General features: G+C 45.6%; 3 protein-coding genes across 5 annotated transcripts; 1 reads left to right on the top strand and 2 right to left on the bottom strand.

The window, feature by feature from the left end:
• Window positions 1-273: 273 nt before the first annotated feature.
• On the bottom strand, window positions 274-5,032 carry LOC144712047 (AAA-type ATPase family protein). Of its 2 annotated transcripts, none has more exons than XM_078586221.1 (13): window positions 4,608-5,032; window positions 3,854-3,942; window positions 3,748-3,767; window positions 3,257-3,482; window positions 2,710-2,805; window positions 2,499-2,614; window positions 2,327-2,407; window positions 1,579-1,702; window positions 1,354-1,403; window positions 1,168-1,258; window positions 827-862; window positions 615-729; window positions 274-482 (listed from the first exon to the last, which is right to left on the bottom strand). In XM_078586221.1, the coding sequence occupies exons 1-12, from the start codon at window positions 4,922-4,924 to the stop codon at window positions 617-619; spliced, it is 1,359 nt and encodes a 452-aa protein (XP_078442347.1). In that variant the 5' UTR covers window positions 4,925-5,032; the 3' UTR covers window positions 274-482; window positions 615-616. The 2 variants fall into 2 exon arrangements, with proteins under 2 accessions (XP_078442347.1, XP_078442346.1); XM_078586220.1 differs by having other exon boundaries at window positions 632-729; window positions 4,608-5,030.
• A 3,699-nt stretch (window positions 5,033-8,731) lies between these two features.
• SBT1.3 (subtilase 1.3) lies at window positions 8,732-11,234 on the top strand. The gene has a single exon (XM_078585546.1). The coding sequence runs from the start codon at window positions 8,842-8,844 to the stop codon at window positions 11,128-11,130; it is 2,289 nt and encodes a 762-aa protein (XP_078441672.1). The 5' UTR covers window positions 8,732-8,841; the 3' UTR covers window positions 11,131-11,234.
• CCS (copper chaperone for SOD1) lies at window positions 11,162-18,498 on the bottom strand. Of its 2 annotated transcripts, none has more exons than XM_078585548.1 (6): window positions 18,372-18,498; window positions 18,204-18,230; window positions 12,108-12,180; window positions 11,872-12,006; window positions 11,533-11,780; window positions 11,162-11,447 (listed from the first exon to the last, which is right to left on the bottom strand). In XM_078585548.1, the coding sequence occupies exons 1-6, from the start codon at window positions 18,408-18,410 to the stop codon at window positions 11,226-11,228; spliced, it is 744 nt and encodes a 247-aa protein (XP_078441674.1). In that variant the 5' UTR covers window positions 18,411-18,498; the 3' UTR covers window positions 11,162-11,225. The 2 variants fall into 2 exon arrangements, with proteins under 2 accessions (XP_078441674.1, XP_078441673.1); XM_078585547.1 differs by having other exon boundaries at window positions 11,162-11,450.
• Between the last annotated feature and the right edge of the window lie 1,546 nt (window positions 18,499-20,044).

The following is a 20,044-nucleotide window of genomic DNA, read 5'->3' on the forward strand; positions in this document are numbered from 1 at the left end:
GCCCTCCCTTTAGAAGGCCAGGGAAGAAGAAGAAGGAAAGAAGAGTTCTTGTCTCCCCTCTCCACGTCTAAGTCTGGTCTCCCTCTTCCCCTCAACAATTCCCTGCCCTCATGATCGTCTCTACTTCACCGCGTCTTCAGGCGGCTCGTCCTCGGCCGGTCCGTACCCCCTCTGCTCGGCCTCCTCTTGAATCCTTCCCATTTCACCTCTACCCCGGGAAAGTTTACCTCGCCTCATCCTGTACCATCCTTCCGATATGAGCCTAGATCCAGGTTTGTATCAGGAATTCCTACACAAAGAAATGCAAGATGATATTTTTGTACAGTACACTCGAATTTAGAAAGAATGCCTTTTGTGTATTTCCTCTATTTGGATCCAAATTCCTCGTTCCATTTCTCCTGTTCTTTCCACCTGCTCTTCTGATAGCTTGGCCTGATGGCGCCCATTGCTGCTTCAAAATCTTGATATCTTAATGCTCGCACCTGCCATCCGGAAAAGCAAAAAAGGATGAGCACTGAATCAAGCATGCACCACAAATTCTCTCAAAAAGAAAATTTAAGAATACGGGTAATAATTTCATCATAAACACTATCCTTTGGTAATTAAAATGTAACCTCTACATAAAAGTAACCTGATGAGGCTTAATGGTGAGAATCTGCCGACCAAGCTCTCTCAGAGGCATCATTGCAGCTTCTTCACACAAGGCTTGTAAATCACTTCCAGAATATCCTAATATGTGTTGAGTGAAACAGGAGAGAGAGATGTTTGATGGTCAGAATATTAGAAAACAGGGATAGTCCTTAAGGAATTCTGGAAAATAACTCACCTTCTGTAGCCTTAACTAGCCTTTGCAAGTCATTGCCTGTAGCAAGTGTTTCTCGGACAGTGTTATGAATATGATTAAAATAATTATTACAGTTTTACCAATATGAGTAAAAATAGACGGGAGCCCCCAGAATTTAAAGCAAAAGAACTATGACCCAGACAGGAGTACTGAGCTTCTTTGGAAATTCATAAGCACAAACATGAAAGATAATCCAGAAGGATGTTTTCATAAAATTGAAAAATGAGGTGTCCGGATCTTTTATATGAGGGAAACTCAGAAACATATATAGAAGGGAAAATGCTTCAAGGAAAATTCAGCAATGTGCCAATAAAGAGTCTCACCAGGCAACGCAAAGTCCCGGCCTTTCAGCTGGTTCTTCAAGAGAATCATCCTTACTTTTTCATCAGGAAGTGGTACATATATTCTCTTCACCTAAAATACTTATACTGATTAAGAGAAAAATATATACTCCAAAATCTAACAATTATAATGCACTGAATTAGTCTAAGTTTGCTCCATGTGCTTACCAATCTCCGGAGAAGAGCGTCATCCAGTTCTTGGGGCTTATTAGTTGCACCTGTAGAGATTATTCATCGCATCACCACTCAAACAAACCCAATTAAAAGTTGCTTTCATAAATAAAAGGGAATTGCGGCAAAGTATCTCTCATTATACAAGATTTTTAAAACTCAAAATAAAACATTATGATGTCATAACTGAAAGTCCGTTATAATAGCACCAAAGTGTATTACCAATGACGATGACTAGATCATCAGGATTTGACGTAACTCCATCAAACTGTACTAGGAATTCTGACTTCAACCGTCTGCTCGAATCATTTTCGCTAGCTAATCTTGTGGACATCAAGCTATCGATCTGTTGGAATGATGTGATTCGAGCAAAAGGTACATTAAATAGAATTATAATACATCTGTGAGGAAAAAAATCGATCCAAAAGTGTAGTTTTTGTTTGTTGCATTGATTAACTACTTTGCATCATATTTTTATTACGTTCCATTTTTTTTAATAATTTGGTTGCATTGATTAATTTGCGTGTTTTCAATTTCTTTTATTTCATAAAGTTAAAAAAGGAAAATACTGAACTGATTGAAATAGTTTCAGCTGCTGCCTTTTGAAAAATAGGTTAAAAGAACCGGAGGTACAAATATGAAAATTATAAAACGTGAAACACGAGAAACACATCCAATGTAAGACATGTATCAAGTCAATTACAAAAAACAAGTTAAAACAAAAAATTCACAACGAGACCCACACAGTATTCCATTTGGAGCCTCTGGATAGAAAGCTATATATCTTTTCACCAATGGGAAAATGTGATTCCAGCAAAAAATGGCTGGAAAAAGTAAGGCTAAGTAGACAGTATACACAGGAAACTGAAGGTCGAATAAACTGATTGATCTCGGAATCTTTAAGTCAAAATGGAAGAAATTCATCAGGTGAACACAATACACAAACGGAAACATTAGGGGGAAAAGGTACCTCGTCCATAAAAATCACAGAAGGTTGTTTAGCAACAGCAACACTGAAAAGAGTCCTAACTAGTTTCTCAGCTTCTCCCACCTGCGTCAGATTCAATTAAAATGTCATATTTTTTATCCAGGTTAATATTTAAGAATAAAATAAAATTGATGGGCCTAGAATCGCGACTAACCCATTTTGATGTCAAGGACGAGGCAGAAATATTAAAGAACGTCGCCTGGGACTCTGAAGCGACGGCCTTTGCCAGCATTGTCTTCCCATTGCCAGGAGGCCCAAATAAAAGAAGCCCTAAACTTCATGAATATAATTCAGGAGCAGAAATGGATATCAGATTAATACGCAGGGGATTGAAGCAAAAACATGACAGCTATCCAAACAGTCACCTCTAGCTGGCCGCCTCAGACCAGTGAAAAGATCTCTTCTCTTAGTGGGTAGGATAACCATTTCAAGGAGATATTGTTTCGCCTTCTCAAGCCCAGCTGTGAAACACCAAAGCCAAAATAAGTGTTTGAAGACAATGACTTAAATCTCCACCATCATCGACAGCCTGACATCATAATTGACTGCCGCTTGAGGGAAGATGATTTATCATCATCATTGTCATCCTGACAGCAGATAAAAGAAGATGAGACATAATCATCTTCGTCGTCCTAACTGCAGACAAAAGGATATGGCAAAGATGATTCCTCGCCATCACCATCATCATCTTCACCCTGACAGCAGATGAAAGACGATGATGAGACAAAATCATCATCATCATCATCCTACCTTTGGACGAGAGGCTATGTCAAGTATGATGTAGTTATAATCATCATGGCAAAGAGAATCACAGGGACAATGAAGACTCGTCATAATCATATCTGACATTAAGCTAAAAAAATAAATGCAATATTTTGCTCTAATATGATGAAAAATACAGGACTTGCTCACCAACATCATCCCATTTTACAGCTGGACTTTGATCTACAATAGAAGTATTTATTATTTCAATCAGTTTGGGATCCAAATTCTTCAAAGATTCTTGACTAAATTTCGAATTCTTCTGATTCTTAATTGCCGGGCTGATTCGTCCAGGAGGGGGACTTGATGACGTAGCTTTTTGAGAACTGGATACAGTTGAGGAAAATTTTCTCGTCCGAGAGGGAATCGAATCATTCTGCACATAACATTAATAAGCACACCAATTAGATTATCCCATTTGTAATTAGACATAGAAAATGTATGAAAATGATACGCCTCCAGGGGGGGAGAAAAGAGTCATTATGCTTTGAGGCTTTCTGAACCCTATAAATAAGACACAGATTATATCACAAAGGGAAAGGCTGAAATAGGAAATACTGTAGGCAGAAAAAATCACAAAAGAAACAAGAGATAAGAAATGCTAAAATATGAGATAAGAAATTGCTTGGAGCAAGGGATACCCTCATCGATGATGTTCCAGCTGAAAAAATGAAAAGTAAAAGAAAATCAGTTTCATAAAATAATGGTGTAAGAGGAAACTAAATCACCACGTTAATTCCGACGCACCTCGTTGATTGAGTACTTGTAATCGCTCGGACACCTGTCCAAGCCATTTTGATATCTTCTCATGGTAAGATTTCACTTTTGCTTGTTCACTATCCAAAAAAGGACAAGTCAAATAGAAATTCGATACATCGGTTTCAGAAATGATGACATAAACTATGGTAACAAAACTAAATAAGCTAATAAGGATGAAATTGCGATTCTTCTTTTAACTCCCCCATTCCCAGCCCTCGTATGAATGAAGGAAAGTAGCCAAGTCTTTTGGAAATCGATGACGCCTACTTCAAGCGGTTCACGATAATTCCCAAACCCAAATGCTTCATAACTAATAACAATATATTTAAAGAAACTAGCAGTGCATAAAATTACGATTATTCTTAAGGCCCCCCTTTCTCAGACCTCACATGAACGAAGGAAAGTAAACGAGTATTATCGAGATTAATAACTTCTTCCTCAAGCGGTTCACGATAAACTCTAATCCCAAACGTCATATTCCTCCAAAAAAAAGACAGGTGGAGCTCCTTCGGGGAAAGTATCAGGTTTTGAGAAAAAACCCAGATTAAAATTTTCATTAGAAGTCAAAATTCCAACGCATCTTGCATCCTGCTGTTTGAGGAAAAACCCAATTTATTTTGCAAAATTAAATTATCAAATGAGAACATTAGCATAAAATTTTTCATGAAATGGAAAGAAGCTTGTCCAAAATAAACATTAAAAACGTTAGGAAACCTCATGCCAGACACAACGAGGATTCTACCTCGCGGAAATCGCAGAAGGAACTCTAACGGCTACAGCTTCAACAAGAATGCGATTGGCGTTCCTGTAGTACGCGATGGCATCTTCATCCAATCCCCACTCCTCGGCACGGACAGCCTTGTCAATTTCAACCTTGGCCAATTCAAAATACCCTTTTAGTTTATGGGCAATTCTGTCGCTCACCACCGATGACGGCCCAGCGTCGGGGACGTTCATCCTCGGATCCTCGGAAGAAATCTGTGATTTTGCACGGCGATCGGCGTCGAGACTGGACGGGAGATCGCCTAGCGAATCAAACAACGATCTCAAGAAGTTCATTCCGCCATGAATGAGAGGAATTTCGATGCCGTCGGTCTGTGATCGATTCAGGAGAGAGCGGAGAGGCAAAATCAATTCAGTAGTCGGAGTTCATCAACTAATAAGAAAATTCTTAGGAAATCGATCACTTTTGTAAGAACACACCTGTTTATTCCAGAAATTACGTTTTACACGTTTTGGATAATTTCTCGTTCATTTACTCTTCGGTGAATTTTCATGCCTCATGCTGTGCAGGACATTCGCAAGAGATATTTCTAGAGGGCCAAAACCATGTTTCAATGTGATATTTTCTCATTTTCTGAATAAAATGAAGGTTCTACCAAAATTATTGTTCAAAATAAATATTAAAATATGTGTTCATTAATTTTTTATAATCGTCTTGAAACTTCTTCAATTTTAAATTCTATTGTTCATAAAGAGAATAATGTTCGAAGGAATATATCTATAAAGGGGCCAGAATAGTGTACTAAGTTGGATAAAGCGGGTCTAACATTAAGAAACTGAGGTTCTGGCAGTCATCAGCATAATTACGAGCATTCAACTCTTCGCCCACCATCTATTGGTAATGTGTCTAAATAAATAATTTCTCACCATAACCCTGTGCTATTATTTTTTCAATTGCGCTTTTTATTTTATGTTTATCGTTCTTAATTATTTTGGCGTATAAGGTATTGTTTAAGGGATTAAAAAAGTTGAAACATTATTCGAGTATTGCATAATGTATTTTTTTAAGGGTCTAGAGATTGTCTAGCCGTTGGGTCAATTGCTCTGATGTTACATAACTTAAGTCCAAAAATCGTCATTATTGTTCCGAAAGTTCAACTTGGTCGGCCACTGACCACGGTAAATAAATAAAAAGTTACCCTGTCTCATCGTATCTTAAAATCTTATCACGTTGTTGCATTCATGCTTACGCTACTGTCTGTTCATTCTTTCATAGAAGCAGTGGAGAGAAGGTTGAATGAAGATTTTAGAGCTATACAAGGTGCATAATTTCGTTCCATTGTAGCCGATTATTATTTGTTGATTTCTTGATAATACTCTTCGTTTGTTAATACTCCAGTTCATGTGTCTCTTTGTAATAATTTTAATGAGAGAAAAAGTTGAAACATGGTCCAAGTGTTGCGTAAGGTACACTTTTCTAGGGACCAAAGCTGGCTAATCCACCTGTAAATTTAATTGCATTAACGCTACATTTCTCGAATTTTTATCAATTTCCTTATCCCAAAACTTCATGTTGGTCAGCAACTGGTCATGAGGAATAAAAAAATGGTAATTTATTGCCCTCGTTATTAGCTTAAAGTATCAAAAAACTTATAAACTATTAGTTTCACTGTTTCCTTTTATATTTAAAATTATTTTATTGAACTTTAAATAGAAAAGACTGTTAAAAATCCTTGGGTTGCATTATGAATATTTTTTAGGGATTAAATATTGGTAACCCGCATGTCTAATTTAGTGATTTAATTTTATATTTAACGAATACAATTTGATTCCTGCAATCATACACCTTTTAAGGCTATTTTGGCATCACTATTTAATCCACCTCCATGAGTTCAATCCCTTGCATCTCAACTAACATCTCCATTACCCAGACTGAAAATTTCTTAAGTGACTTCATTGGTTTTTGGTGTTCCCTGACACTCATTTTTCACGAGGGGATTCGATATCATCATTATTGCTCTCTTAGCCTCATACTTTATCTCTTATTCTGTCTTGAATATAATGCTTTTATACATGGTTCTCCTTTTAAAACTCGTACGTATAATTCGGAAGATTCCAAAACATTCACATGTGCATTCAATATTGTCCTTCCAACTCATTTTTACCCAGTGTTGAATTTTCTCTATCATGAAGTCCTCTTCGTCTCGCCACAATGGTTCCCCGCCCAGATTCTAATTATTCTTGATACACAGATCCGTATCGTTTGCTCAATATTATCTTCCTCCAATTTGTGATTTGGTTCTGCTTCACTCTCATCCATAAGAATATTCCACTATAAATTGTTCCATAGTAAATGTTCTAGAACATATCATTTATTCTACTAGACACTTGGACACATCCTCAACTATACACCGGGATGTTTTCCAGATATATTAACCCTCAGAACCACAACATTGCCCACATGTTAGATGCAATGAATTCATCATATACCTTTACAAATTAAAAAATCACACCTTCATTCCCATACTCATCCACACTGTCATAATATTTAAGCAAGTAACTATACCTTCGTGAAGTCGTAAATAATCCCCGAAGGTGATACTTTTCGGAGTCATTTTACGTCAAGACCGAGTCTACCTTTGAAATAATTCCAAAAGTCCGACAGCTGACAGAATTCATCAGCGAGAGAAAAAGGCGGTTCCTGTTTCCCATGACTTTTTTTCAAAGTGCACCGGTTCAAAACCCACTCTTTCTCTCTCTATTTCTATATCTCTTCACTATCTCTCTCTATCTCTCGCCCTGTTTCTATCTCTATCTCTCATTATTATCTCTCTCTACCTCTCTCTATCTATCTCTATTGTCTATCTCTATCGTGTCTCTCTCTGTCTCTATTGTCTCTCTATCTCTATCTCTCTATCTTATCTCTCTCTACCCCTTTCTCTATCTCTCTCTATTGTCTATCTCTATCTCTCTCTATTGTCTATCTCTATCGTCTCTCTCTGTCTGTCTCTATTGTCTATCTCTATCGTCTCTCTCTGTCTGTCTCTATTGTCTATCTCTATCTCTCTCTCTCCATTGTCGATCTATATCTATATCGTCTGTCTATATGTCTCTAATGTCTATGTCTATCTCTATCTCTATCTCTCTCTATTGTCGACCTCTATCTATCCGTCTCTATTGTCTATATCTATCTCTATCTCTGTTTCCTCTGTTGTCGATCTATATCTATATCGTCTCTATTGTCTATCTCCGGCTCTCTTCATTCTCTCTTTGTATTTCTCTCTCCAGATTATCTCTATCTCTATCTCTATCTCTATCTCTATCTCTATCTCTATCTCTATCTCTATCTCTATCTCTATCTCTATCTCTATCTCTATCTCTATCTCTATCTCTATCTCTATCTCTATCTCTATCTCTATCTCTATCTCTATCTCTATCTCTATCTCTATCTCTATCTCTATCTCTATCTCTATCTCTATCTCTATCTCTATCTCTATCTCTATCTCTATCTCTATCTCTATCTCTATCTCTCTATCTCTATCTCTATCTCTATCTCTATCTCTATCTCTATCTCTATCTCTATCTCTATCTCTATCTCTATCTCTATCTCTATCTCTATCTCTATCTCTATCTCTATCTCTATCTCTATCTCTATCTCTATCTCTATCTCTATCTCTATCTCTATCTCTATCTCTATCTCTATCTCTATCTCTATCTCTATCTCTATCTCTATCTCTATCTCTATCTCTATCTCTATCTCTATCTCTATCTCTATCTTAGCTTCTCAATATCTGTCTATCTCTATTCGAAATATAGCAGAGGAGAAAGAAAGGGATATCCGAAAGAACTTCCGCCCCCCATAAAGGCCACGCCTTTTGACGTGGGGAACCGTCTAAAAACCGAGAGAGCTCGAACTCCACCCAACACCCGAGAGACGAGAACAAAACCGCCGACAAGACTCGTGCTCTGACCGCCCCAAAGAACCAGAAACGCAACGTTCATCACCGATCCGCACTCCGTTTCACCGAGTTACCACGATCAATGAATGCAGCCTAGTAAATAAACCGCAGGCCACAGCGGCCCCGCCGCTGTCCTGCGCTCAGTTCTCCCTCCCCGCATTCATTGACAGCAACCACCGCCTTTACTGCGCCACCTCCACCGCCACACCGCCGTTAAAGCCGCTCTCCACCGCCTCACTCCCTCTTCTTTACCCCCCCCTTCCTTCAGCCCCTCTCTCTCCTCCCTCCCTCGCCATGGCCGCCTCCTTCCTGCCATGGCTGCTCCTCCCCCTTCTCTTCGCCGCTGCCGCCGCCGAGCTCGCCACGTACATCGTCCACGTGTCGCCATCCGAGAAGCCCGCCGCCTTCGCGCAGCACCTCGACTGGTACGTCTCCGCCGTCCGATCCACGGCGGAGGACGCGGCGGAGGAAGCGGCGGAGCGGATCGTGTACAGCTACGGCCACGCCTTCCACGGGTTCGCGGCGCGGCTGAGCGCTGCGGAGGCGGCGGCGCTGGAGGAGGTCCCCGGGGTGGCGGCCGTCTTCCCCGAGACCGTCTACCAGCTCCACACCACGCGTAGCCCGGGCTTCCTGGGGCTCGAGTCGCACGCCTTCACGGACCTCTGGTCCAGCGCCGTGGCGAGCCACGACGTGATCGTGGGCGTGCTCGACACGGGGATATGGCCCGAGAGCTCGAGCTTCCGCGACGACGGCATGGGTCCGGTCCCGGCACGGTGGAAGGGCGCCTGCGAGACGGCCGCCGACTTCAAGCGCTCGAGCTGCAACCGCAAGATCATCGGCGCGCGGGTGTTCTCCCGCGGGTACGAGGCCTCGGCGGGGACCCTGGAGGCGCGGGAGCGGTCCGCGCGGGACCAGGACGGGCACGGCACCCACACCGCCGCGACCGCCGCCGGCGCGGCGGTGCCCGGCGCGAGCTTCATCGGCTACGCCCCCGGCACGGCCCGCGGGATGGCCCCCGCCGCGCGCGTCGCGGTCTACAAGGTCTGCTGGTCCGGCGGGTGCTTCAGCTCCGACATTCTCTCCGCCGTGGACCGCGCCGTGGCGGACGGGGTGGACGTGCTCTCCATCTCGCTCGGCGGCGGCGTGTCGTCGTACCACAGAGACGGGCTCTCGGTGGCGGCCTTCGGGGCCATGTCCAAGGGGGTGTTCGTGGCCTGCTCGGCGGGGAACTCCGGGCCGGACCCGAGCAGCCTCACCAACGTGGCGCCGTGGATCGCCACCGTCGGGGCCAGCTCCATGGACCGGGACTTCCCCGCCGCGGTCCGGCTCGGCGACGGCCGGAACCTCACCGGCGCGTCGCTCTACCGCGGCCGGCGCTCGCTGGCCGCCGGGGTTCAGTACCCCCTGGCGTATTTCGGCGGCAACGCCAGCGCCGCCGCGGACCCGCGCGCGCTGTGCCTGGACGGCGCGCTGGACCCGCGGCAGGTGGCCGGGAAGATCGTGGTCTGCGAACGGGGCATCACGGCCCGGGTGCAGAAGGGGCAGGTGGTGAAGCAGGCTGGCGGGATCGGCATGGTGCTCGCCAACACCGCCGCCAACGGGGAGGAGCTGGTGGCGGACAGCCACCTGCTGCCGGCGGTGGCGGTCGGCGCGGCGGAGGGCGCCGTCGTGAAGCGCTACGTCAAGTCGGCCGGGCGGCGGGCCACCGCCACCCTGAGCTTCTCCGGCACCCGCCTGGGGGTCCGGCCGTCGCCCGTGGTGGCGGCGTTCTCGTCGCGCGGGCCCAACTTCCTGACCATGGAGGTGCTCAAGCCGGACCTGGTCGCGCCGGGGGTGAACATCCTCGCGGCCTGGAGCGCCGCCATCAGCCCCTCGAGCCTGCCTACGGACCGCCGCCGGGTCGGGTTCAACATCCTGTCGGGCACCTCCATGTCGTGCCCGCACGTGGCCGGAGTCGCGGCGCTGGTCAAGGCCCGCCACCCGGACTGGAGCCCGGCCGCGGTCAAGTCCGCGCTCATGACCACGGCCTACGTGCAGGACAACACGGGCCGGCCCATGAGAGACGCGGCCACGGGGGAGGCCTCCGGGCCCTACGCGCACGGCGCGGGCCACATCGACCCGGCCCGGGCCCTCGAGCCGGGGCTGGTCTACGACCTCTCCCGCCAGGACTACCTCAGCTTCCTCTGCACCCAGGGGCTCACGCCGCCGCAGATGCGCGTCTTCGCCGGGCCGGCCGGCCAGGCCTGCGGGCGCCGTCCCGGCTCCGCCGGCGACCTCAATTACCCGTCCTTCTCCGTCGTACTGTCGTCGGCCGCCGCCCGGCAGACAGTCCGCCGGACCGTGACCAACGTTGGCGCCGCCGCGTCCACATACCGCGTGACGGTCACCCCCTTCGCCGGCGCCGCCGTCGTGGTCGAACCCGGCGTGCTGCGGTTCAGCCGCCGGGGCCAGAAGCTGCAATTCAACGTGACCTTCGTCAGGAAGGCTCAGCGGCCGGCGCCGGAGTACGGGGCGCTCACCTTGGCGGACGGCGCGCACTCCGTCCGCAGCGCCGTCGTCGTCACCTACCTCTCCCCGGCGTAGTTTTCCTTCTCTCGAACAGAGTCTCCTTCCCTTCTCTTGGCTTAATTATTTAGATAGGGAGTAGTAAAATTCTTAGGCGAAAAGAAAAGGAAATGTTAGATAGACCCCCAGATTGTCACGCCGTCGCATGAGCAGAGTTTCTTGTAGTTCTGCCCGACGCTGGCGCTGCGCGCGATGACCGCCGCCGCCGTCGCCGCCGCGCCGCGGACGACGACCGCGCGGCCGATAAGGTCGGCGACTCGCAACGTGGTCTTCAGGCCGGAGAATTTCGCTGCGCCGTTGGCGTCGGCTTGGAGTGTTCCCAGGTCACCCAGTGACTGCTGCAGGGAAGAAGAGATAAATTAAAATAAAATACTAGATTTTTATAGATATTTCGCATGGGAAGGGGGATTGCGCACGTACGATTCCGTTTTCCATGCAGATATCGTCATCGGGGGAGGTCAACGTCCCCGGGTCGAAGATGTTTCCTGTACTATCGGCGCCGCGAGTTAGATCGCCGAACTCGTGGATGGCCCAGCTGTTCTTGCCGGGTGCGAGGCCGCTGAAGTTTGCCTCGATCCTGGCCACTCGTAAGCTCGCTTGAACGAATCGGACGACTCCGAAGACTTCAGGGCCCTTGAACTCCGCCACGGCAGCCGAAATCTGGAAATCTGCGGGACAACGCGATCATCGCTCATCAAAAAACTTTGACAAAATCTGATTTTTGGAGTGAAATAATAGTGTTAGTAGAAACAGAGAGACCTTCAGGAGTGCCTTGGCCGATCAGTTTGGCGTTTTTGCCAGTCTGCTCCAGGGCGTCAAGCAAGGATCTCACGGTTGAAGAGCCGAGAACTCGTACCACTTGGTTGTTCAAGTCGACATTTACGGTTTTAACCCCTGCGTTTGGGAGGAAAATTTCCCGGTGGAGAAAACGGTGATATTCCAAATGTACCCAGAGATGCAGTCAGATGCCATTTTTCAAATAAAATGTAACTTACCCTCGAGACCCAACAGACTGTTCTTCACTGCAGTTGCACAACCTTCGCATTTCATGTCTACCATGAACTCGCTCTGAGGACGGAAACCATATTTAGAAATTAAGTTTATGATAAGATACCACTGGGGACGTATTGTCTCCGAATGAAATTTTACAATAAAGAGAGTTCGCGGGATGAAGAAGAGAACGGGAATGGTTGGGAAGAGACCGGGCAGAGGGATAGGGATCAGCCGAGGACAAGCCGCCTGAAGACGCGGTGAGGTAGAGGTGATCACGAGGACGGGGATTGTAGAGGGAGACAGCTCTTGGATATAAGAAGAGAGGAGAGGAGGGGCACGAGTAGCCAAATAAGATAACTTCTAGCCCGCCCTCCTAAAGGGAGGCTGTGTGATAAGGTCCCCTGGCGGCGTGAAGGGCATTATCATCATTCGCTATGTTTCCTTTCCCCTATGTTCCCTTTAAATAGCACAGCTCTCCTTGTAGGAGGGCACACTTGGATTTGGTTATTAAGGATCAGTGGTTTCTGTTCCTCGCTCGTCTCTCCTACGTCCACCCACCTCCTCCCTCCACGATCCCCGTCCTCGCGATCGTCTTCACTTCACCGCGTCTTCAGGCGGCTCATCCTCGGCCGATCCCTACCTCCTCAGCTCGGCCCGTCCTCTACCATTCCTGTTTCACCTCTCTACCCGGGAACTTCTACCCTACCTCGTCCCCAATCCTCCTCCCGATACGAGCCTAGGTCAAGGTTCGTATCACTGTGCTATTCAAAGAAAACATGGGAGGAGAGAGGCCTAGATGCCCTTAATGGTCAAAAAACAAAACTGCCCCTCAAGAGGGCCAGGGATCACATCAGTTTACTTGGATATTAACAATCCTTGATCTGGACAGAGAACTGTGGTATGATCACAATCAATCTTCAAACCCCGAGGAGTGTACAGTGAAATTAACTTGGCCCAGAAACTCCAGTATGAAGGCAAGAAACTTTCAAACAATCTGATACCACCTCCAACTCCTGTCAGGGGCATTTATGTCATTTACTTGTGTGACAATTTTCCCTTTTGAGGGTGGGTAAGAAGAGTTAGACAGACGCTTTGGCAACAAGGAAGGAAGCAGGTGATTCAGATTCAAGAAGCAGGGCCCAATCCTCAATAATCTTTTTATTTTCTATTGTCCATGAATTGGTATACTTTCTACTTATTCACACTGGATACGATGTTGTGCATGGTTAAGACAGCTAAAATGGTACCATGGTCACCCCACAAGACGAGCCTACTCATATTAAAAAAGATAAAATAAACGAGAATAACAATTTCATGTCTTTCATTAAGAAAAACACTAGAAGCAGAGCAGATTTCTTCCTTTTTAAAGAGTATTTCACCTATTGGAGTTGGTGCCACCCTTCAACGACAAAGATGTGCAATCATCCCAAAAATAAATGACGTGCAAGACATACGATTGAAAAAGAACTGTGTTATCTGGAAGGATGAAGCTGATCAATCATTTAACAACCTGAAGCAAGCATTGTCAGAGACACCAATCCTATGATAACCAAACTTTTCCTTGCCTTTTAGCATTGAGACAGATGCACCAGAATCTGCAGGAGAAGTACTCTTACGAGAGAACCATCCAGTAGTTTATTTCAGCAAATCATATCAACCTCAAACCCGATTTAAGGCAGCATATGAATGGGAGCTCACCCTTACCCACACCTAACCAAATCTGGGAAGATATCACCACGGATTTTGTTGAAGGGTTACCTAAATCAGAAGGATATGATTCAATCATGGTCTTTGTTGACCGTTCTAGCAAATACAGCCATTATATTGCAGTCAAGCACCCTTTCTCAACTGAAATTATTGCAGACATATTTGCTAAAGAAATTGTCAAGCTTCATGGAATCCCACGCTCAATTATTTCAGACAGAGGTAGTTTATTTACAAGCCATTCCTGGAAAGAACTACATTGACTTCAAGGCACTTGTTTAAAATTCAGCTCTTTTTATGATCCTGAAACTGATGGACAATCAGAAGCCACAAACGGGGGTTTGGAGTGCTACTAAAGACATTGTACCTCAGAAAATCCAAAAAAGTGGAAAAATTGGTCCCATTGGTCAGAATTCAATTACAACACTTCATATCATACTTCTATCAAGACAACACCTTTTATTGGAGATATGGGCTGCAACAAGTATGTGAAAATTCATTAAATACGCCCAAGTAGAATCAGAGGATTATCCGGCCCCTTTAAGCCACTATCGGGCACCATCAGGCCCATTAATTACGGCTAACGGCTAGTCAAACTAGCCGGTAACTAGCCGTTAGGCTACTAGCCGTTAGAGGGCTAGTATAAATAGGTTATATGTATCATTGTAATGTATCTCTTTGCGTTGTTAAATAAAAGGTTATTGTTCTTTTGCTCTTGCTTTATTCCACTCTACAATCATCAATGTAAATCGACACCTTTCAAGGCCGTATATGGCCGAGATCCTCCATCCCTGATTCGTTATGGATCAACACCATCACCTTTTGATTCCAATTGATAAACTCCTATGTGAAAGGGATGAAATTCTTACTACCCTAAAACAGCATTTGACTTAGGCTCAATCACGGATGAAAGTATGATATGAAGGCAACATGGTCTACTTGAAGCAGAGGCCATACAGGATGAAGTCATTAGCCAAAAAAACCAGTGAAAAACTTGGGCAAAATTTTTTCAGACCCTATATCCTATGAAATACTGCTTGGATCTACCTCCTCAGTCCACCCTACATCCAGTCTTTCATGCATCTTTACTTAAAAAAGCAGTGGGCCATCATCATCACATTCAGCCACTTCCCTCTTTTCTAACTCATGAATATGAATGGCAGGTGTACCCTGAAGACATCCTTAAATTTTGCCAAACACCCTATGGTGCAGAAGTACTAGTCAAATGGACTAACCTCCCAACCACTGAAGCAACATGGGAACAAGCACATCACTTCTGCAAAACATTTCCCGATTTCCCGCTTCAGGATAAAGCTAAATCTTCAAGGGGAAGGTATTGATATGTTCTACTCTAGGAAATATAAAAGAAGAAACAAGAAGAGAGCCAGTCAGAGCCGTTGACCCCACATGTTAAGGGGGACAAAACCCTTTAATAACAGAACAAGGAGAGTGGGAGGAAATCTTGTTTTGTTTGAATTCTTAAGGACAGAGGATTACGTCCGTCGGAGGGGCTGGAGCAGCAGGAGTCAGCCTGCTGAACCATAGGAGGGAAGCTCTTTCGAGGAGGAAGGAGCATCTCTACATCTCAGTCGTCGTTCTTATCTCTTTATATTCTTTCTATTGATCGAGTTTATTGACCAACATTGGCAATCTATTATGTTTCTTGAATTTGGAATCGGGAAAGCTTTCATTGATAAGATCAAGGTGTATCCATGATCTATTTTGATGTAACCACCCGTGAAGAATTCTATTTAGTATGAAGAGTTTGTGATATGATCCGCAGTATGATCTAAAAGAGCCATAAGACTAAGGGCTAAGCTCAGTACACCAATGAGTCCCAGAACGTTATTGGAACCCCAAGGCCAACCATCAAGCTTCCCTCTTAAGCCTCCTATTCCCAGGAGGATGTTATGACCCCCTGATTGTAATTTCAATAGTTCTTGACAAAATCACGACGATGTTCACAATCCGATCGCAAGAGGGTACAAGAGAGGAAGAGAGGAAGAGAGGAAGAGAGAGAGAGTGAGAGAAGGCCAGTGGACTGGACGACACTGTCAAGCAGGCAGGATGGACAACGTCCAACACTCGTGGTAGATTCCCTTTCCTCTCGCAGGGCTAGATGTTTGCAAGAGAGATTGGGTCAGGAGAGGGCCAGCAACGGGAAGGTGTGTGAGGGCATTTACTAGTTGAAAGCAGCTTTCTCCTTTCCAATAGCTGGCTTAAGTAAGCCTGGGTATTGGGGCTGGCCCTTCGTCCTTTGGCTTGGACCGGGACAACGCTCATTGATGCGATTGCACATCGCATCTGAAGAGCAGGAAGCCAGACGTGAGTTATGATAATTTCTTTAACAGAACTTACCAAAGACTGGAAAAAAGGGAATTCCTCTTGAGGAAGCTCGCTCGCGGAAGTTGACATGTGCCAAGGGAATTAAAAATAGCGAGAAGAGCGGGAGTTCCAGGATCAAGATATGAATCCTCATTTCTGTTCCTGTTCTGGGAGGAAGAGCTGTGCTTGGCTGGCTAGATGCGGAAGAGCTCTGCAACCAGAGGGGAGGAGAACAGTGTCGATCCCCTCCAGTTCTCGTTTCTTCTAATTCTCCATTTCGATCTTCCCTCTGACTTTGTGTGTTTTTGTGAACTCGATACAATTACACGTCCTTGTATCAAGTAAACCTCCCTTAACCTAATCTCCTCTACTCTAATCTCCATGGGTCGTGATTCTCTCCCTCTTGTTCCGCAGCCGACAACATCACCTGTGGTGCAGCATCCTTCTTCCGGGGATCCTTCACTACTCCTTTAGCATTGTTGGTCTTCACTATTCAACCTAGGGAATTTCCCTCGTCCTCTCTTCACTTGAACTCCTAAGTTAGCCCTGGATAAATTGGACGTACTATTTCAGTTCTGATGTTCTATTTTGGAAATCTCCAACCAAGAATACATCATGATGATACATTCCCCTTGGAGTTGTATCAGTTCGACAGTACTCTGTACAATTATTCAATCCTGTTCCTTTTTTTTGCCATGAGCTCCCTGTGAATGACTGGACCCAAAATGAGCAGGGACTAAATCAGGGCCGAACACTTTTAAATCCACACAATCAACAGACGATTATTTTGTTTGAAAATCACTCAACAAAATTTGGGCCACATCAAACCAGACTGGTTTTGGGTCCAGGATGATGATGACGAGTGACAGTGACAATGACAATAACAACCATCTCTATTTCACCTCTTCCACTCCCTTCAAGTTACACTTCAATAGGATCCCAACCATGATTGCATCACAGATTGATGCAAACTTCCCAGATAGTCAGACTTAAAACGAGAAGCACTTCCATGTATAGATTGAGATACAACTCCCCAATCCAAATTCACAAGTACAGGTCGTCAAAGTGGGTCCTTACAAGATTCTTACTTAGACTGGATCACTAAGGAACCACAAGATTCCAAACTAAGACCCTAAAAATCACCCACGAAGAGCAAACGGAATTCAGGTAGATAGGTAGGCTCTACCTCCAACCGAAAGTCTAGAGTTGAACTTGACGTTAACAACTAGAAATCGAGATTAACATTTCAATATTCTACCTAAGGCATCAACACATCATAGACATTTTTCCAAAAAAATATGGAAACCAAAAGAATTTAACCCGCTTGGATTTTGGGTAATCAAGCATGATACCTTTATTACCAGGTCTAACTATTATTTGCCAATAGCCGAAAAAATCATATGGTTCTTTTCCTAAGAATCTTATTCTCCTTTGAAGTAAAAAATCCTCTTCGGAGAGGATTTTCCTGTTACCTTCCTTAATAAATTTATCAAGAAAAACATAATTCATCTGCAAGATGCTAATCTTTTCTCCATAAACATGTCACATGAATATAATGCCTACGGTGATGGTAGGAATAAAATAAGAATCTTCATAAATTATCGCCCACAGAGGAATAAATTCTCCATTGATCCTCTTGAAATACTCAAGGTCTACGGTGGTACCATTTTCATTTGTGCGGGCTTCGTCCTTGTCTCATACTAGGATCGGTCAATGTTTTTTTTTATACGGCGTTTATCTCCCCACAATAAATGGACTGTAAATAAAGGAATTCCACGTTCACGTTTAAAAAATGGACGAATTTTCAAAATAAAAACTAACTGGAGAAGTATCCCCGCATGAGTAAAGACTATAAAGCATCATCAATCGAACGCAAGAAATCATTATCTATACTGAAATTAATGTCCAAACAGTCTCAATTTTTTTCTCTGCCTGTCCCTACGAAATCAGTCGCGCAAAGAATCAAAGAAGAAGATAACGGGTTCCAATGGGGAAACAATTTCCTACAAAAGCGTAAAAAGGAACAGTGACTGCGGCCGGATACAGAAGCTAGAGATGGATAAACATACCAGGATCTCCGGAAGCGCACCATCAGCCTGTACTTGGAAGACCAGAGAAAAAACAAAGCGAAAGATCAGCGTTTTCAAGAGCTAGCGAATCTATCAGACGACAACGACGCGGAAAATTGTGTTCTCATTGCAAATCAAAATTTTAACGAAAGGTAAAGAATTGCTCACCTGAACAGATGGATTCTGCTCAAACTCCGCGACCTCCATCGTCGCTGCAGACCAACCCCAGGCAACTTCTGAGGCTCCCAGCTAGTGGCAGGCCTCTTGCTCTCTTTGTATAACAGTTCAATTTCTCTCTTTTCTTAATAAACCCCCTCTATTTTTACTATCTGTGAATCACCCTTAATTTCTGTTTTTCTTTTATTGTGGGCACTGGGTTCAATCAAAATTCAATCAGTTACCCTCTGGGCTCAAAGCTATAGAGAATAATAAGGGCTCAATTTTCATCATATGCAGAATGTTGTTCTTCAACTCTACCCCCACATCAGTTATTGCCCAACTATTTTATGGTCTAAACATGCAGTGTAATGTGTTAATTTTGGGATTTGAACCTGCAGCTCGGCTATGATTTCGTACTCAAGACTGTAGCGATTATCCTTTGGGCAAAAAGCTATGGCTGATTGTTAGGCCCCTAACTATGCGGCATTCCCTGCCCAGAGGCCTGCGTGCTTATTGGGAGGGCGTGTCCATTGTATTTGGCTCACGACATTTCTAAGGACTGAGTCATAACGGATAGCGATATCCGAATACCTGTTCTATCAGGCCATTGCCACTGTACGTGGTGATACACTGCAGACTGTGCACGCACTCGTCCGCGCCCAAGGCGGGGCGGATCAGGTACAGTCCGCGCGTGTTGGGCGTGCGGGCTGAACGGCACCGGTGCGCGCACGCACAAGCACCGCGCGCCAACGCCAAGCGCCACGCGCGGACGCCAACGCTACTCGCCAGCGCCAAGCGCTGCATGCGGGAGCGGGACGCGCAGGCCGGGCGGCATGTCACGAGCGCAGCGCGCTGAGTTGCGAGGGTACCGGGCAGCGGCCGCGCGGGCGCCGCGCGCATTGCGTGTGTGGGGCACACGGCTGGGAGACATCCCGCCAAGAGACTAAGACATGTGGCCCACAGAGAGCGTCGAGACGGCACAGTGGGCGGGCAGCGCTCCGGCAGGTAGTGCTGGGCGCGCAGCACTTAGCTCGGGGGCGCCAGATGCGGCGGTGTCGCGCACGCTGTGCGCTAGAGTGTTGACATGGGTGCCGCTGGAGTGTGTGATCGCCGAGGTAGGGGTGGCGTGTGTGATCGCCAGGCCCGCGGGCGCACGGCGCCCGGCCCGGCGCACTTGTGTAGCGGCAGAGCGCGCGCGCGGAGCGGCGACCCTGAGGTGGTGTGGTGACATTACCTCGGCGCAAGGCGCCTCGTCTCGTTCCTTGTAACACCCCTCGTCTTCCCCCATGTAATCTTGATGTACTCTTTAAGATATCAATGCAATGACCCTATTCACTGATGGTGCCTAGCACCAACATCTCCTCTAACCCCCTTTCAAGCGATCTTAAGCAATCGCACAAGCTTCCGGTGCAAGAGATCAAGGCTGCTCAGTGTTCTGCCCAAGCACTGAGGCCGGCACACGCCAATTCCGAGCAAAGAGTCCTAGCTCGAGATTTGACCGTGTGACACTGATAGCAAGGGAGCTATTTTTTTCTTAAGTGGGATGTATTCTTCAAGGCTCCCCCTCATTAGAGACGGTCCTTTTGTGCGACCGATTTTTGCACCACACTTCGAACAATAAAATCGCACATTCGCACCACACAGACCTCTGTGCGGTGCAAATGTGCGAATTTTTGACATTT

This window comes from Wolffia australiana, chromosome 14, assembly GCF_029677425.1.
Source record: "Wolffia australiana isolate 7733 chromosome 14, ASM2967742v1".
Taxonomy (NCBI): Eukaryota; Viridiplantae; Streptophyta; class Magnoliopsida; order Alismatales; family Araceae; genus Wolffia; species Wolffia australiana.

Coding starts and splice junctions, on each gene's coding strand:
- LOC144712047 (XM_078586220.1), bottom strand. CDS start 4,924: ATGAACTTCTTGAGATCGTTGTTTGATTCGCTAGGCGATCTCCCGTCC. Junction 3,943..4,607: donor CCTTCTGCGATTTCCGCGAG/GTAGAATCCTCG, acceptor TTTTTTGGATAG/TGAACAAGCAAAAGTGAAAT. Junction 1,259..1,353: donor ACGCTCTTCTCCGGAGATTG/GTAAGCACATGG, acceptor TAAGTATTTTAG/GTGAAGAGAATATATGTACC.
- SBT1.3 (XM_078585546.1), top strand. CDS start 8,842: ATGGCCGCCTCCTTCCTGCCATGGCTGCTCCTCCCCCTTCTCTTCGCC.
- CCS (XM_078585547.1), bottom strand. CDS start 18,410: ATGGAGGTCGCGGAGTTTGAGCAGAATCCATCTGTTCAG. Junction 11,781..11,871: donor CGGCCAAGGCACTCCTGAAG/GTCTCTCTGTTT, acceptor GTTGTCCCGCAG/ATTTCCAGATTTCGGCTGCC. Junction 11,451..11,532: donor TCTGCATGGAAAACGGAATC/GTACGTGCGCAA, acceptor TCTTCCCTGCAG/CAGTCACTGGGTGACCTGGG.